The sequence below is a fragment of the Polypterus senegalus genome, chromosome 17, assembly GCF_016835505.1.
Source record: "Polypterus senegalus isolate Bchr_013 chromosome 17, ASM1683550v1, whole genome shotgun sequence".
In the NCBI taxonomy this organism is placed as follows: Eukaryota; Metazoa; Chordata; class Cladistia; order Polypteriformes; family Polypteridae; genus Polypterus; species Polypterus senegalus.
The window spans coordinates 31763367-31777330 of NC_053170.1; the positions used below are offsets into that span (position 1 = coordinate 31763367).

At 35.2% G+C, this 13964-nt stretch overlaps 1 protein-coding gene across 3 annotated transcripts; it reads right to left on the minus strand.

Annotated features, from left to right (window-relative positions):
* Nucleotides 1-254: 254 nt before the first annotated feature.
* Nucleotides 255-13686, minus strand: mtfr1l (mitochondrial fission regulator 1-like). Of its 3 annotated transcripts, none has more exons than XM_039740807.1 (8): nucleotides 13665-13686; nucleotides 12759-12860; nucleotides 5957-6061; nucleotides 5729-5838; nucleotides 4192-4403; nucleotides 3776-4088; nucleotides 3068-3228; nucleotides 255-1673 (listed from the first exon to the last, which is right to left on the minus strand). In XM_039740807.1, the coding sequence occupies exons 2-7, from the start codon at nucleotides 12771-12773 to the stop codon at nucleotides 3114-3116; spliced, it is 870 nt and encodes a 289-aa protein (XP_039596741.1). In that variant the 5' UTR covers nucleotides 12774-12860; nucleotides 13665-13686; the 3' UTR covers nucleotides 255-1673; nucleotides 3068-3113. The 3 variants fall into 3 exon arrangements, with proteins under 3 accessions (XP_039596741.1, XP_039596739.1, XP_039596740.1); XM_039740805.1 differs by lacking the exon at nucleotides 13665-13686 and adding an exon at nucleotides 13256-13355; XM_039740806.1 differs by lacking the exon at nucleotides 13665-13686 and adding an exon at nucleotides 13243-13262.
* Between the last annotated feature and the right edge of the window lie 278 nt (nucleotides 13687-13964).

Consider the following 13964-nt stretch of genomic DNA (forward strand, 5'->3'; position numbering starts at 1 on the left):
AATATTTTATAACATAGCTAAAATCTGTACCAGGTGAATTTTTCTTCTGAGGTACTGTATAATTGTAAATTTTTATACATTTTACATACATGCACAAGTTCATACTGTACCAGTGATCTTTTTAAGTTGTTTTTTTCTGTTAATGTGCATACAGGACATGTGTATATATTCTAGACAAATATAAACCTCAAATTACTGTTATTTTATTAAATAAAAAAATCAGAGACATTTCATTAAAGACAACATCACAGGCGTTTTACATAAAAAAGGTAACATTTTTATTTACTAAGTACATAACTTTCTTTAGCAGAAACATTTCAAGTAAACCTGAACTTCAAGCATGTGTTCCACTAAGCAGCAAGCATCCTGGTATTTGTCCCCAAGGAGCGGAACTCTCCTGTACAGCTCAATGCTGTAAACAACAGGTGTGAAAAGAGATGAACAAACATCTCCAGAGTTCTTACCACCATGGCACAGGAGGACTGGGTATTACAAACAATCCCAGGCAGTTCGGCAATAATGCCTTGGAAACAAACGATGTAACAGCATTTCCTACTTTTCCACAAGGTTAAATAATCAGACAACTTTTATTTATATAAAGATGTCCTGTTTTTCAGACGCTGTTTCTATTCAAACAGTATTTTACTCTATTTTTAATCCCTGTAAATGTCAACAGCAGAAGTAAACATTATATATCATCAACAATTAGTGATGTATAGTGTAATATACTAGTCGCTCACCATTCTAGCAGCAGAAAGTTAGTTATATATAAAAGGGAAAAAAATACAGGTGTCATTTAGGGATGGGAAATTCTGGGGCTCAAATGACACTACGTCTGCTCTGCCTACAACTGAAGGATGTCAGATGTTGCTTTAAATATTGCTTGTATTTAATTTTTTAGATGGAGAGAGAAAAAAAAAAAAATCAAACAGACACGTATACCTATCAACTGGATACTCAAACCTATAACATTCCCCCCTCCTTCATTTTTTACAGGCTCACTCATTTGGCCACTACGACTCAGATGTACATTTTCAGACAAAAAAAATAAAATAAAAATGGCAACAGTGATTTGGCATATTTACACAATTACTACAAAATAACCCATATAAGTTCATTTTTTTGACCCACTCTCTTGAAAGCCCTTTATAGGATGCATTTTACGTGCCAAACTGCCACATTATTCTCATTCTGGTTGGGGAATTTGTCAGCTTGTCGCACAATAGTGATAACCAACATCAGAGAATTAAGTGAGGTATCTTTATACATGCTCTTTAAACATGCTACTTATTATAGCAGGCTGTTTATGACTGTTAACCATTATTCGGATGTTACACTGCCTCCTAACTGGGTGCCAGGAGAGAGTAAATTCAATACAACTCACAGCTGAACAAAAACTGCTTTCAATATTAACAGAAAAAGACTATACAATTTTAAACAATGTAGCACATACAGCGTAATAAAATATCAGTTTTAAAACACTAATTTTAACATTTATGCAGTGATAAACTAGACTCATAAGAAAATGTCCAAGTTGCTGATATTTTGTCTTCTATAATCACTGATGACATGTTTGCTGGCATGACTTATGTCTAATGGCACCGACCTGACTGTCTTTACAAGATGGTTAACATGGTGGTGGTCTTCTACTAAAGATGTCCTCAAATGGAAATCTGTAAGAAAGGTGTTCAGCATTTTTTATTCAATAAAATGCTTCAAATGCACAGCAGAAAATTAAATAAATAAATAACTGACATTGTTTGGATTCAAATTCACTACCCCATCATAACACCAACAGATTAGATTGCTATACAGGTCAGTTTAGGAAGCAGATATGTATCTAGCATTGCACATCAGGTAATTTTGCAAAACTACCGCTTATAAATGCTACACTATGAGTCTAGGACCTGCGAGAAAACTTGGCTTCTTACGTAAAATAACTTTTTTTTTTTGTGTGTTATGGTTTGGCCTTTTCCCTTTTCAACTCTTCCTTGTATCTCCGTGTACATTGTTTGTCTTTTTTTTTTGTTATTGGTTGTTAAGCTATTTAAATAGAAGACTAAATGGCATACAGTTTCAATATTCAGGCCTCTTAATACCATTCATTTCCAGCAGAGCCAGTGACATGAGTTACTACTCTACTACCTGAAGTATTGAGCTGGATTTAAACAAGTAGGCAAGGCAACAGTTCACTGATCAAGTATTCCACCCCCTCAAGTTCTTTGGTGAGCTTTTCTCAGCTGTTTTGCATCTTTTTTGAAGTAAGGTGTCCTGTTATTTATTTATGAGGTGCCCTGTTAGTTATATATTTAATTAGAAAATTAAACTTGGTAAAAAAAAAAAAAAACAATGTACCAATCAGTTATATGGGAATAGCATTTTTTTTTCTTTTTAACAATATTTTCATCTTGACTTTCATTCTACTTTTCCAGGTGTTTAATTTTTTAATTAATCCAATATTTACTAATTAATGGGTCGGACACTAAAGTAGTTGCAACCTTTGATTATTCAGTGTTGTTTGCCTGGGTGTCTGCTCTGCTCATTTTTAATTATCATTAATAAGATACAACGAGAAAGGGCAAAATATAATGAAACCAATAAAAAAAGAGTTAAGCATTTAAATCTATAGCAAAAGGAGAAATATTTCTAAATGTCTTATAAATGTAAAAATCATGCTGCTGTGCTTTTCTGAATGTAGAGTAAGAGAAAAAGAAATACCAGCTAATTAAGTGAGATCAGTGCTGTCAGGTGTTGTCACTGATTAGGAATCTGGTTGGAACAAAAACCTGCAGCGACAGACGGACCCCAGGACCAAGTTTGAGAACCCCTGTGCTAAACTGTTCTCCCTACCGTTAAAAGGCATACAAACAATGTTCTACTTAAAAATTCATTTTTATTTTGACTGGTAATTAAAAATGAAACTACAAATTGCAAAAAAAGCCCATACCTAATAAGAATGTTTTTTCTATATGTCCAATTATTTCTGAGGAAAATGAAACTTACTAGATGTATAATATAGGTTTCATACAGTATATGCAAAACATCTACTAGTTATAGTTATACTCACTTGGAGGGCATAGTTGAGGCTGGAATGGAGGTAAATTAGTGATGAATCAATTATTTTTTGTGGCAAGGTCATCATCTTTTAAAGTAAATTTCTTCCTAAGGGCTTCAGAGATAAGTGATGCAGAATCCTCATCATGTGGAGAGCTACATCCACGTAAAAACCTGCAGGAAAAGAATACAGAAGACAGTTTACTACTTATTAAACAAAAAATTAAAATGATAAGATAGACCTAACCTAAAGTATTTTGTTTGTTCCAGAACTTTTGAGTAACTTATTTAAATGCTGGGATTGTATCAGAAAAAGATCTGCATTCTAACAGCTTCATTCAGCAGTTGATTAGTTTAGGTATTCAGGGATATTTATATATAAAAATAAAAAAAAAAGATAGACCCTTCTATTCTATGTTTCCAATATTCTAAGTTTACGTAAAGCATGTCCCATTGGTAATTAAAAGCAGATAGGTTCAATTCCAGAAAAATGAACATTTTCCTTATCTGTTGTAACTATGCATATAAAAAACACTGTTTTGTCTGGTATTCAGTGGTTTTTCCAGTTAGGTGATTATTATTTTTTTTTGCTATTTCTCTCATTACACTACTCAAACATAAATCTGAATTTGTCTCAACCAAACTAAATTTAGTAATGCTTCAAAACTGACAACCAGTAGAATGGGTGGGAGTCAAACTATTCCCATTTCTATGTTTTTACCTGTCTTTACTCAACTTCCTACGATTCATATCCTTGAGGATATCCATGACATCAGCATAACTAGTAGATTTAGACAGGGATACTGTGTCATCATCCTTCTCCTCACAGTCTAGGCTAGGTTGATCCATTTCAAATGTTGTTGATGTGTTCATGGCAAATTGAGGAGGGTCAAATTCAAGCTCAGCCACTTCCTCTGTAATATCGCTGATTACAAAAGAGGCACCCGACTGAATAGAAGGTTCAAAAGGGGCCACAGAAAATGTCATGCTTGTATCATCAGGGGACAGGAGATCTGGTGTGAGGGGAGCAGAGCCTAAAAAACACATAAAATTAAAACAAGAGGAATTGATGTATCTATATCAAGACGTACAAGTAATAAAGAAAGTCATTTTAAATTGATGGTATTAACAGCCTACCAGTGTCTGCTACCACAATCTTAGCAATTTGAGCGCGTAGCCTGCTGAGCTCTTCCTGCAGTGCAGTAGTTCGGTTTAAGGCTGTCAGACCAGGCTTCTTCAGTCCTTCAACGCGTTTCCCTTCACGCCTAAAATTAGGCACTGAGGAATTCCTTTGTAGGACAAGCAAGGGAGTTGGGCGCCACTCATGCCTCAAAGGACGGGTATCACTCCTTTAAGAAACACAGGTTTTTTATTAATACCTCATTACTTCTCATTTTAAATTCTTACACCACAGAAGGCCTGCTTACATTATATAAAACTCCTTTCTCTTCATGCTGGTCTTATCACTATTCAGCTGTTATGAAATTCCCTTAATCCTACTTAGACAACCATAGATTCTTTCCTTTCCACAAGAGGTTCATATTGTACAGTCTATGTTTACTTTAACACACAATGATTCCTTTCTTGATGCATCTTACATTAATGCTATTAATTGCTGTGAAAGCTCTTTTGAATGAAGGACTGTAGTAAAAGAATTTTGGACAGCCTCCATCAGTAGATACAGAGGGAAGGTTATTAAACTAGACTTCCTCACTGTGATAAAGATCTCTGTAATATCTTCAGCTATATCACTGCTTTTATAAGAGTACACCACTGGTCAATCTAGCACACCATTGAAAACAAGATCTCTCAATTAGCAGGTCAGTGTAGGAATGGATGTTTGCATTGTGTAAATAGCAGCCTTCATTAATCAACTCAGATTTACACAGTGCACACATCTTTCTCTATTTGGACTATCCAAAACATACTGGGCCAGATGCTATTTGTGAGTAATGTTGTAAGGCATCTGCTTTGCTTAGTTACATTTGGTGACATGTTCTGTTCCTTACTCAGATCTCATCATAGAGAAACAATGTCAGTTACTTAAACTGACTGTGGCGACCTATTGCAACCCATTGAACACAACACAACCCAAAAGTTTAAGAAATTATGATCTACTGTGATAAAACTCACTGCAATGCATAGCAGGAGGTCTTATGTTCATGTCTGAACTCACCTCCCATAAAACAATAGGAAAAGGAAGTCCTATTTTACTTAAAAATACAAAAAAAAATGTAATTTAAATTAACAATACAAAAGTTTTACTTTTTTGTTGAACAAAGAAGGCATTTGCTCTTTTTACTAATCACACAATTAAGAATTGTGAACTATTACTAATCTTTTGGACACTACAGCTTCCTTGAATGATAATTTCAAATTAAGATATCTTCTTTCTTTCTTTCTTTGCTTTTAAGAGTGGCAGGAGTGAGACTGTGTGTTCTGTTTTGAATAGGTGGTCAATATTACTGTATGCCTTACTGACATAATAAGCTAACTGAAATCCAAGTCATTAAATTGATAAAATACGTACAAATATTAAATAGTGCTCTTAGAAGCAGCATAAAAAGCATCTAAAAAACAAAACAGCACAATAAGAAAAAAAAATAACCTCTAAAGACACTGCCCCAGGGAATTAAATTCAATACATTTTATAAATATACAATGACCATCTCACCGAACTCTAGCATAAGTCTCCTCCTCATCGGCAGCTATCCATGCAATGTCTGCAAGAGTGGGAACCATGGGATAATCAGTTTCTGGTAAAGGAGGCAGTCCTGGCAGAGCCTAAGGAGTAATTAAAAAAGGAACATACACTGATAAATATGAGAGTTTCACAAGTACTCAGAGTTAATTTGCCAGAAAAGATAAAACAATAAAAAAGTGCATGTGTAAGTTGACCTACCTCAAAGCAGGCTCGCTGACATGGCTTCAAAGGTAAAGTTGATCCAATTCTTCTGACCACACTACGGGCAGAACCATGAGGCTTGTTCTGCCAGATAGGGATTACCTTAGAAATAAAAAAATGTAATTTAACACAAAGCACAATTGAAAGTAATCTAATAATACTGTACATATACTGTATAAACACTAATCAAACAAAATATATATGACTTTTACAGACAAATACAGATTTAGAAAATGATCAAATTATGCTTTAATGAAAAACTGTTTAAAAAGAGACATTTTCATTTTTATGTGAAATTACATGCGATTCAAAATTTAAAATAAGTTTAATTTAATTAGAAAACTGTTTTGTTCTCAAACTGTGCCATATTACAGCATTAATACATAATTCTTGATCTCCTCATCCACACATTTACTAAACTTATTTAATCCAAATTTAAGGTTGCAGAGAGTTGGCGCTATATTCAGCACCATGTATTGTAAAACAGGAACTGACTCTGAACATGCCAAATTCATCAAGTTACGAATACTCAGTTAATAGTTTCAAAATTAGAATTATGTACACCATATTCCCCCAAAAAAACAGTGTTTCCATTTGATGACCAAAGCTGGACTTTTGATATATAATATTGTGTACATTACCAATACCTCTTACTTGGGTTGTCAAAAGTATCAAAAATCAGTAAGTATACTTTAGAACATTTTAAAAATTGTTCCAATAATCATTATTCATTGTATCGATTCAACAGACTCCATTACAACTGTACTTGCCTTTTGTGCTGACTTTTGACAGTTAAGCCTCATAGGCTCCCAACAGGTAAGACCTAGAGTTGAGTTCTTAAAGGATCTCATTTCTAAATTACGAAAACATTAATCAGTAGAAGCCTATCAACTGTTGCATTTGAAGAAGGGATATGGTGTTTGGTTTTATTCCACAGGTTAAAACATTTTTGTAGTCTGTTAAGGGCAACACTCTTTGGCATTGGGGCTCCGTTGCTCCCTTGCCATGAAGTGTGCTGATGTAGCGAGCTCTTTCTTTTAAGTGTGATTTTAAAATAGTACTTTATCACATTTACCATACAGTATAATGTAAGGTGCTATATAATATTTCAGTGCTCAAATTCATAATCAGTAACTCTGCTCTTCTGTGTGTTACAGCAGAAATTAAGAGGTGTTGAATTCTCCAACAACAAAAAAAATTGGTGTGCAACAGAAACATCCATCCATCCTCTTCCGCTTATCCGAGGTTGGGTCGCGGGGGCAGACGCTTGAGCCAGCCAGGAAACAGAAATATGTAAATATCAAAACATCAACATATTCACAATAGGAAAGGTATGTTTACTGTCCACTGCTGTACTGAGGCAGATTTGGTATATGTGCTGTGTGAGATGTTTTGAAACAGTCACTAACGCACATAGGCACGGTTCAAGTTCAAGCAGATGTTGAAATTTTGTTTTTGTTATATCATGCATGACCTGGTAGAATGTCAATGCCTGGCACAAAATCAATATGGACCATTCTGTTATTGTAGCCGACCACAGTGGCCTTTTGCATTACTCCTAACATGTACATTGACATTTGCTGCACTGTAAACAGTGCTTAGGTAGATGATATCTGTCTTGTTTATCTAAAATCCTTTTTATTTTTTGCCACACAGCTACTGCACCATGCTGCAGCTTGATATGTGCTCATGTGGCTGGAGTCACCAGGTCTACCAGTGTCATATGCATCAGTTTTCCTTTGAGGTCTCAAGCAGTTCAGGTGAAGTATACAAACTGACCATCATTATTCAATAACTTTGGTCAAACAAACAGTCTTCCAGTGACAGTACAGATAATGTAGCAACGCCAACTAGACTGTACTTGACATCCCACTTGGTTCCCCTGCTAGTAAAAAATATCGAGTTCCAGATGTACCCTGATCTTACTTTACACAGCATGTAGAACTTAATACCAAAACATGCCTGTTTATATGTGATGTACTGTAGCTACAACAGCCTTCCCTTGTATCCCATTAGACTTTCTTCTCGATCTTGAAGTATTGAACATAAATATAGTCACCCAATACACATCCCAAAGTAGTACATTGGGTGACTGGTTTCATCATAATCCTCATTGATAGTGAAGTGCAGGTATTTCATAAAGAGTGAATATCTACATTTATTGATAACTTTGCTGAAAATGTAGTTTCTGCAATAACTGGTTTGTAAACAAGTATCTCTGCAAGGGTTTACCTTGCAGTATCAGGAAACATCCACATTGTATCTGCAGCGACAGGCTGCCAGCAACTACAAGTAGGAAATAGTTTACTGTGACTTTTCCGGCACTGCTCAGCATAGAGATTCATTTCAATGGCTATTTTCTCCATCAGAGTATCATCGGCAAATTGTAAGCAGTCCAGATAACCTTGATAAACGGGCATCTTTAGACCAGGATTACCCAATAACTTAAACTGAGATGCAGGATTATAAGCATAGTTTGAAACTGACACTATAAACATGAACATCACTGAAACCTGGCTGGAATCTACCAAAAAGGTGTCAAATTCAGAGTGTGTGTCAAGTCTGATAATCATTTCATATCAACTTCACTACAACTAGATTCAAGCGACAGTTTTATTTAGTTCTAAAATTAGCTTTACAGCATTACGTTTGCCATTGTGTTTTTGGTTAAAGACTCCTCAGCATTTATGAATATTGATGAGATACCATAAACAGGCAGAATGCCTAGAAGTATTCACTATTACCACATAGACTTATCTTGCTCAAATGGAAGAATCCTAACCCACCTCTGTTAAGTCAGTGGGTAACTGATGTTATATACTATTTGAAATCAGAAAAAAAGTCTAATTCTCTTAGAGGATCTGTTCAAAACTTTTTAGAAACCTGGCAGGATATAATCAATAATATTTTTGAATAAGCTTATATTGAGGAGAAAGACTCATTTCTCTCTTTACCACTCTCAAAAGTTTTACTCTGGCTGTTGCCCTTCGTCTATTTCTCATGGGTGGGGGTTGAACTGAATTTAGTTAAGTTTGACTTGATTGTATGGAATGTTAAATGCTTTTAACATATTCAGTAAAGGAAAAAAAAAAAAGAAATATTCATGATTTTTTTCAGCATTATACTATTTCATCCAGTGGCTGTCAGAAGAATACCATCCCAAGAGTTATTTGGGATTAACACTTTAAAGTGTATCATAACACGTCACCCCAAGTCTAACTTGGGCTTACATGTAAATTCAATGAATTCTGACTATGAGTCACGCTCAGGGTTACTTTAAATAGGTTAGTTATTCCAATGCTTTAATAAATAAAAGTTCTATTTGTTTTCATCAAAATAAAGATTTTTAATGCATACATAATTGATATTTATTTAAACACATTTTTATTGAGATGCATTAAATATTGCATTGGATATCAAAAATATTACTTAATTTCAATACTTTTCTTGGTATCATATCAAAGTTTGAATGTTTGTATCATGACAAGCCTAGTTCTAATTCTATTATTACTTGACAAATGAAAAATAATTTGTAAAGATGCTTCCAATATGATACTAATAGCTAAAAAAATGTTCCGACTATTTAAGTAACATTTGTGCCCATTAAATAATAGAATATATCATCATATCACTATCAAAGAAAGGATGAAGTATTTCTTCAATAACAGAAACTAAAGTATCTCAAAGCTAGAGCATGCAAAAGCACACAAGGAAAACAGGACACTAAATGAGAGATTAGGCATTACTAGACACAAGTCAGTAAGTGAAAGGCTACATGGAGAATACTGGGCTGTTCCAATTGATTCAGATGAAGGAAGACTATCACCTAGATTACTGTTTGCCAGATCATTCTGGTGTAACTTTTGTCAATTGCTCTTGAATAGCAAATAAAAATAGAAATAACTACAAAGCTTATTTTTCACTACATATGCAATACATTAGGCTTTTTACTAATTAAACATGGATAGTAAAACTAATAAAAAAAAAAACCCTTGATAATAATGTCGTTAAAAATGCCTGCAAAGATAATTGTAGGTTTCTCCCCCTTCAGCCCTTACAGAAATATAAATATGGCACAGGGACACCTTAGTTAACGCAGCTGCCTTAGAATTCCCAGAGACTTGACCCGAATTGTAGCTGGGTTGCTTTCTATATAGAGTTTCCCCATTTGTGTGGGGCTTCTCCAGATACTTCTGCTTCCTTACACATCTCAAAAATAAACATGTCAAGTTAATTGGCCTGATGGATGTGTGTAAGAATGTATTGTAGTGGTTCTCATCGTGTTCATAGTCCTGCTGGTATAAACTCCAGTTCCCTCTGACTTTAACCTGTCTAATCAAAATGTTAAAGCTGGATGGATGGGTGATTTAAAGTCTGGATTATAAAATTACAGTAAACACTAGTTTAAACTACTGAGTTTATAGATTAATATGAATTCTATATTACAGTATCCCATGATTGTTACCCCACTCTGTCTGCATAGGTTTTCCTCCAAAATTATAAAGAACAGTAGGTTAAATTGACAAGTGCCTTTTTATTAGCCCACAGCGAGTGTGGGTGTAAGGAGGAGTGTACTCTGCAATAGACTTGCATACCCATACTCTCAAGACCGGCTCTGGATTCTTGCAGCTCTAAAAGACAATTAAACAAGTTCTTCTAAATGGACAGATTGATGCTTAAAAAAAAAAGAATTAAAAATATTTTTGTAAGACATTAAATGTTGCTGTTTAATGATGTGTACAAAACTAGGTCACTTTTTAATAATACATAATGTCTTGACATAATACACTATTGTCAGTTTTCCACTAACAATGAGGTTCCAAATTTAACCAGGATAAGTCTCAGATTTTGATTTCAATTTATTTTTTCCAAAATGCTCCCTGGAACCAAGCCTGAAATTTCTCAACACAGATTGCATCTGCTTAGTACAGTACTGCTTAGTACAGTAAATATGCCAATCTAGAAAAACCTAAACAGTGCTGCAGTGGTGATGCCCCAGTTACTGACTGGTTTCAAAATGTTTTAATGGAGATTACAAGAGTATACCAAAGGTTCACTTCTCTCTCACACATTTGCAGTTTTTATTTGTTTTGCTTTGTGTAGTGCTCACATTTTATGCTAAATGAATTAACCAGTACACTAAATAAATAAAAATGACGAGCACAGTATTCAAATTGTCCTGGATACTCTGATCTTCAACAAAGCATTCTGCGTAGGTGAAAAACAAATACTTTTAGCCAATTTTTTTTTTATTTAAAAGTGCCTTGCCTGTTCCTGTAGGTTACAATGTGGCTGTAGGGTACTTGGAAGCAAAAAAGAGCCTTAAAACTTACCTAATACATTCACTTTGAAGTAGCAATGGTTTTGATTTTTAAAAAAAAAACAAAAAAAAACCATGCTCTCTGCATTATTTAGGATCTCTTGTGATAATAAAATGAACCCAGAAATTTTGTCACAAAATCTAATATTTTCTTAAGCTAAAGATATGTTTCTTGCTCATTTCTCTCCTTACAGCAGCGTTCGTGTGTGGGTGTATGTCCGATGTTTGCTGGGATAGGCTAAGGCTGCCCTGCTATCCTGCCCTAGATAAGTGGATTTGCAAGATGAATGAATTACTAGTAATCATTTTCCTTCTAGTGGAGACAAATATATGAATAGATTAATGCATGAAAGATACAGAGGGCAGCTAATAATAATTATTATATTAATTTTATTAGGCAGCAAGGTGGAAGCACAGTGAAACAGACGGGTTCACTTTTGCTTGCTGTTCGCATGTTTTCTCTGGCTGCTCAGGTTTTCTTCCCCAGTCCATACACATGCAGTTTAGGTGGACTGGCATTTGAAAGTGGCCTACGTGGGTCTGTTTGTTCACTCTGTGATGGACTGGCATATTCCTCAGGTGCCTCGCAACCCTGCCATGGATTAGCAGAATTAGATGAATGAATGAATGCCTATAAGGTTTGTTTATTGTCACTGCAAAAATTGTTGGGCATCAACATTCAATAATGCCAATAACAGCACTTGGTGATGATTTTCCAAGGTGAATTCATGCCCCTGGGGCCAAGTACATCCTCCTGTTCCTCAAGCTGCAACTAGGGAAGTCTCCCTGAGGCTGAAACAGTACCTCTGAGGAAAACAAACTTGGCAAAATTAAATTTAAAATGGCTGAGTCTAACAATAATAGTTTGCTTTTTTACCTTCTTAAAACCACATGGAAACGCTGTTTTGTGGTATGTGTGAAATCTTAAGATGCGGATCAATACTCGGTAATATTTTTGGCTTGAAATGGAATATATTTTGTAAGGCTCTTCCTTAAGAAGAGACCCCAGTTAGCTCTATTATAAAATGCAGGCGCAGGTTATTTTTGTAAATTTACAAAATATGCTTCACTTTAGAACACAAACGAAAAAAAAAATAAATAAAATTTATATATCATGATTCTGATTAAAAAACTTTGGCATGAAAAATACCTAACCTATCTTTTATATTAAAAGCACATATCCATTCTTAATATTAAAAGCACGCTGACTGCTTTCCATCACCAGTATTTCAGTTTATTGTATTTTTGCATAATGTGCTTAGTTTTCCCATGTTTTCTTTATTGATGCTTCACTCTTCTTTATTTTTTTTACCTTACTGGATACTGCTGCTGGTGGTGGTGAGTGTATGCCCAGTCGTGCCCCTCCACAGCGATAAATTGGATTAACCGGGTTTCAGAATTGATTAAGCGGGAACAGACTGTCAAAGAATATCTGGCACTTGGTGTCTATACGACGGTGTTACAAATTACAGTACTTACCGTGTCTGCCTCCATATTAAAATCTAGGCAACAGAAATACTAAGCAAGCGGGTTGTCGGGTGGCGTGGCGTGGCGTCGCGTCTAACGGCAGCGCGTCAACATCTGAAAGACAACAATTTGATAAGATGGAAAATTTGAGTCAAAACCAAAAAGTGGTCATGGGCACGAATTATTAACCAAACAAAACAGCATCACTTCACTTTTGATTCATTTTAATAGTACAAAAAGCTTTCGCATAAATCTGTATTTAAAAATGATGACAAGTCAATTCAAACAAAAATGCTAAGGCTAGTTGCTGCCGTAATCTACGTAAAGACTACAAGTTACAAGGCACTTAGAAAAGAAAGTGCTGAGCATCTGTCCACACATCCCTTCACCCACAACTTATTCGGAAGGGGATGCACTGAAGATATGCACACTTTAATATACAAAAGCTTTTGTTTACCCAGCCAAAGTCATATTTACATTTACCACCTCCGCTCACCTCACACCCTTACCCTGTTTTGTTGTCCTACTTCTAAACCTCTGTCAGGAAGACCACTTCTACATCCTTCATTACTATTGGCTTCGCACCCAGAAGCCTCCTCACAGCAGCAGCCAATAAACGCCTGCGAATGATCCAAGTGGGCGGGAATAAGGGAAAGAGTAAAACAGTGAAGTGCGCTAGTAGGCTAGAAGAGCGAACGATCTCCGAAAGACAAAAGAATGAGGTTGCCCCCTAGCAGATCCCGACCGTTATAAACATAACTGGTGCAATATTGATACAATTTCAAACGCGCGCCTACCCAAATCATACAATCTACTAACTTTGCAAAAATAATTAATCTATTGATTCAATGTATGTTAGAGGTAGCATACAAAATTAAACAGAATCTCGTTGTATGGGATAGCTGCTGTTGTACTTACCAAGCTTTTAGGATACTGATGTTCTCTTAGTAGTTGCAGATATAATTCTGTAGTAGTAATGCTACTCCCTCTTCCTCCGTTTTTTTATCATGTTCTCTGTTGATTTTGATGCTTGTACCTTCTCATCATTCTTGTATGTATTATGACTTGCTTTGTAAGTCGCAAAGGAGTCTGCTAAATAAATAATTATTATTATATGGTGATTTAGTATTAGGGTGTTGTACCGTGTTAGCCATTATGAATGTAGTGAGAAGACAAGCAAAATGACACCTTTTATTGGCTAACTAAAAAGATTACAAT

Bases quoted from the DNA above. Each gene is read 5' to 3' on its own strand.
- mtfr1l (XM_039740807.1), bottom strand. The intron at 4,404-5,728 runs GTGAGATGGTCA...TGTTTCTTAAAG, and splicing joins GAGACTTATGCTAGAGTTCG to GAGTGATACCCGTCCTTTGA. The intron at 4,089-4,191 runs GTAGGCTGTTAA...TGTGTTTTTTAG, and splicing joins GATTGTGGTAGCAGACACTG to GCTCTGCTCCCCTCACACCA.